Here is a 3,391-nt window from a genome sequence, read left to right on the forward strand (position 1 = left end):
AGGCTGTAGCAATTCTTCAAAAACACTGTCGTATTATCAAAAACGTCCAGGTTCTCTACAGTGAGCAGGTGAGTAGTGAAAGATCTGGCCAGGTTGTTCAGGTAATCACAACTAAGCAATAAGGTATGATGGGGTGTGGTGTTATTGTGTTAATGTTAGTAGTTGTATTGTATGTATTGTTCTGTGCTTTACACTGGGTGACATTAGACAGTTGCCACATTCTCTAGCACATCATGTCATTTCAAAAGAGCTTCTTAAATGTTGGGTGGATTTTAACTCTGAATCTTAAGAACTGACAGGAAGTATTTTTATTGTCCTCCCCAAGGGTTGGTATTGTCAGGCCTCATCTGGCAAATGCTACTCTCTTGCGTATTTCAGTGCTACTGGAGCCTTTGGAAAATAATGGGGAGTTGGGAAAGGAGTTGCAATCTACTGAGCCTGAATGTGAATTAAACATGTAGCCTCTGTTTTGAATGTGTGTACGTGTATTTCCTTTTTATAGTCTTTCTTTGTTAAGCATAGAAAAGAACTCTTGCAACTCCTCTCTTAAATAGCTGGGTTTGATTTAATTCCAGTCTTTATGTTGTTACTGTCAAGTATTGTAAAAGCAAGCTGCTTATTACTTCCTACATTCACGCTGGGTGCAGTGATGATGAACCCACTGGAAATGCTGCTTCTGCTCTTCCTCTGTGCATCTGCAGTTCTGCCTTCAAAAGTGGATACAGTAGTTTAAACCAGTTTGATGTTTGAATCATGCAAAAGCATGTTTTAAACATTACCCAGTGCTAAATTTAATTTCTGTAATTTTAAGTTCCATCTTGGTCTGTCATAATGTGCTAAAATAAAATCTATTCATTAAGTGCAATAAAATGCATTTTTGTACCTGACACACCTTGAAGTGAGAAGGGAAGGGAGATTTTGGTTTGTTGAGGAGGGGGAGGATAAGGAAGGAATAAAATGAAACACTGAAAACACGTATAAAAGTGACCAATTCATCAGCTTGCAGTATGTCATCACATTTATAGGAAGGAATAAATATAAAAGGTTTCTGAATTTTGTCCTTGGCATCATTTGAATTTGTATCAAAATGTTAAATACCGAGTGAGATGTCAAAAATTGCAAAGGGAGAATCCTGCCTCTTAGGTTTGCTGTCAGCAGGGCCAGCCTGTCCTATTCTGCGGAACCTGTGGCTGCAGGGGGTCCCGAAGAGCTGGGTAGAGAGGCCATGGCCCCTCCCACATTTGGCTGTGGCTGCCGTGTTTGCAGTGAACCAACCAACCTGCCAGGTGGGCTAGTTTGTTTAACCCCTCCCTCCCCCCGTGTCTAGTGTACTGGGATGTTCATTTACCAGCGTTTGTGCCGTGGGACAGTAAAGGGGCACAGGCTGATTTGCTCCAGTCCCTGCACCTTGCTACAGTAGTCTCTGCCAATGGATCAGGAAGCCCCAAAACTATATCTTGCAGGGGGCCTCCAAAAATTGTGGGCCGGCCCTGGCTGTCAGATATATTTTTCATTAATTGAGTCATCCCTTTTTTTATTCCGGATTATATAAATTGATGACTTTGATAATGACTGAATATTTACTTTGAAAAGTGAAAAGTTAGCTCATTATAGATGGTCTTGTACTGTTTGTAGTTAGTGTGGATGTTAACGTTGTTTTAAATGTCCCCTGTTTTCTCGCTACAGTGCACACCAGAATTTCATTTGGATTGATTTAGAGGAATAATTGGATTTTTTTTTTTTTCTTTCTAACGTGAAGGATTAATAGTCCAGTGCTAGGAAGCATAATGCACCACTAGCTGACCTGTATTCTTTTAGAAAAGCTACACTGAGACTGATCATTTCCTGCCTCTTTCAAAATGGAAAATCTTTATTCATATTTGCTCTTCATGCAGATTTTCCATATATTTGTCTCCCCAAATCATCATGAATACAAAACTAGAAGAATGTCTGATAAATGCGGTACCAAAGATAAAAACATTTTGAGCTTTGTGAGTGGAGGGAAATACAGCTGGTGTCTCTCTCTAATTGTGCTATACTAAACTCTGATGCTATAATGAAGCTTCGCCTTATAGCTGACTGTAGGGGCATCCTTGCCCCCATGTAGTTGTTCACAGATTTCAGTGGTATAATAAATAGGAAGATTCAGCACCTTGAAAGAAGTGTCCTTCATGCTCGCTAATTTAATAGTTTGTTTGTTTTTTTAAAACTATCTTCCCCCCTTTTTTGAAAAGCGTATAATTTACTCTGTGGAGTTTAATAACTTAGGTAGTGCACTGCTGATCTAAATTATTTGGTTCTGCAGGCCAAATGAGTGGCACAGGGCCTGTCTGTGCACTAGATTCTTAAGCATGGGGTCCATGGGTGCGATTTGGTGCACCAGCCTGACCCCTCCCACTAGATCTATGCATAGGCTGCATGCACCAGCCCAACCCCATGTGTGAGGTTGTCATCCAGACAATGGAGTTCCCCACAGGTCTGGAAATTTGGCAGTTGGGAAGCAGTGACGGTGTTAATTGTTGCAGCTCCAGGAGTGGCTGCAGCTGCAACTGGCCACCACTTGCCAGTTGCCAAATTTCTGGACCTGAGGGGTGCCTCATGGGCCGGTTTACGTGGCTCCATGGGCCAGATGTCTCCATTGGTTGGGATGATCAGTGGGGATCTGGGTTTTCTGTGGGAAACATGCAGATTTTCTCCTTTTAAAGGGGAAAAACTGTGGGAACCCATGGATTTTCCCCTTGCAGTCTACCAGAGTTCCAGCCTGCAACGGGCTGCTTGGGGCTGGGGTGAGTGGGATGCAGTGGGTGCCATGTACATGTACATGTGCATACATGTAAGTGGTAGCCAGGCAGGGTGGTGGAGAGCAGTTCCCTTAGCTCCCTCTAGGTAAAGTGTATGAGTGGCCTAGCTGGTGGGACCTGGTGGGGAGGGAGCACCAAGCTGCCATAGCTCCAAAGGTGAAGCGACACCCTGCCTGCCAGGCAGCAGCGGGGATCACAACTCCATGCTGCTGTGCCTCACCATGGCGGTGTGGTGCTTTCTCCTGTGCCAGATCCCCCCTGCTGGGCTCCTGTCTGGAGCTGGTCCAACCCAGCTGCAGCTGTGCACCCCACTGTGGGTGCAGAAATCTGAGGCATGGTGAGGGGACTGGTATATTGTGCCCGGAAGCACATTGTGCCTGGGGTTGGGCTGGTGCACAGTACATGTCTCCTTCTGTGCCCTTCACCGCCCCCCATGCATCACCTCCCCCCATCCCCTTTCTCTTACACTGGGGGGTGGGTGACTGTGGTTTGGGAGTGAGGGGCACCAGCAGGACCAGCCGACTGTGAGTGATTTATAAAAACACCACCCCCCCCCCCCCCCCCCCCCACCTTATATTCTGTTGTGTTTT

At 45.1% G+C, this 3,391-nt stretch overlaps 1 protein-coding gene across 1 annotated transcript in view; it reads left to right on the forward strand.

The window, feature by feature from the left end:
- The window catches only part of CUNH16orf70 (chromosome unknown C16orf70 homolog), a 71,857-nt gene that overhangs the window by 9,397 nt on the left and 59,069 nt on the right, over positions 1-3,391 (forward strand). The window contains exon 2 of the mRNA XM_025198426.1: positions 3-68. Within this exon, the coding sequence (XP_025054211.1) occupies positions 3-68 (66 nt within the window). The remainder of the gene's footprint in view (positions 1-2; positions 69-3,391) is intronic.

This window comes from Alligator sinensis, unplaced genomic scaffold, assembly GCF_000455745.1.
Source record: "Alligator sinensis unplaced genomic scaffold, ASM45574v1 scaffold97_1, whole genome shotgun sequence".
Classification (NCBI taxonomy): Eukaryota; Metazoa; Chordata; order Crocodylia; family Alligatoridae; genus Alligator; species Alligator sinensis.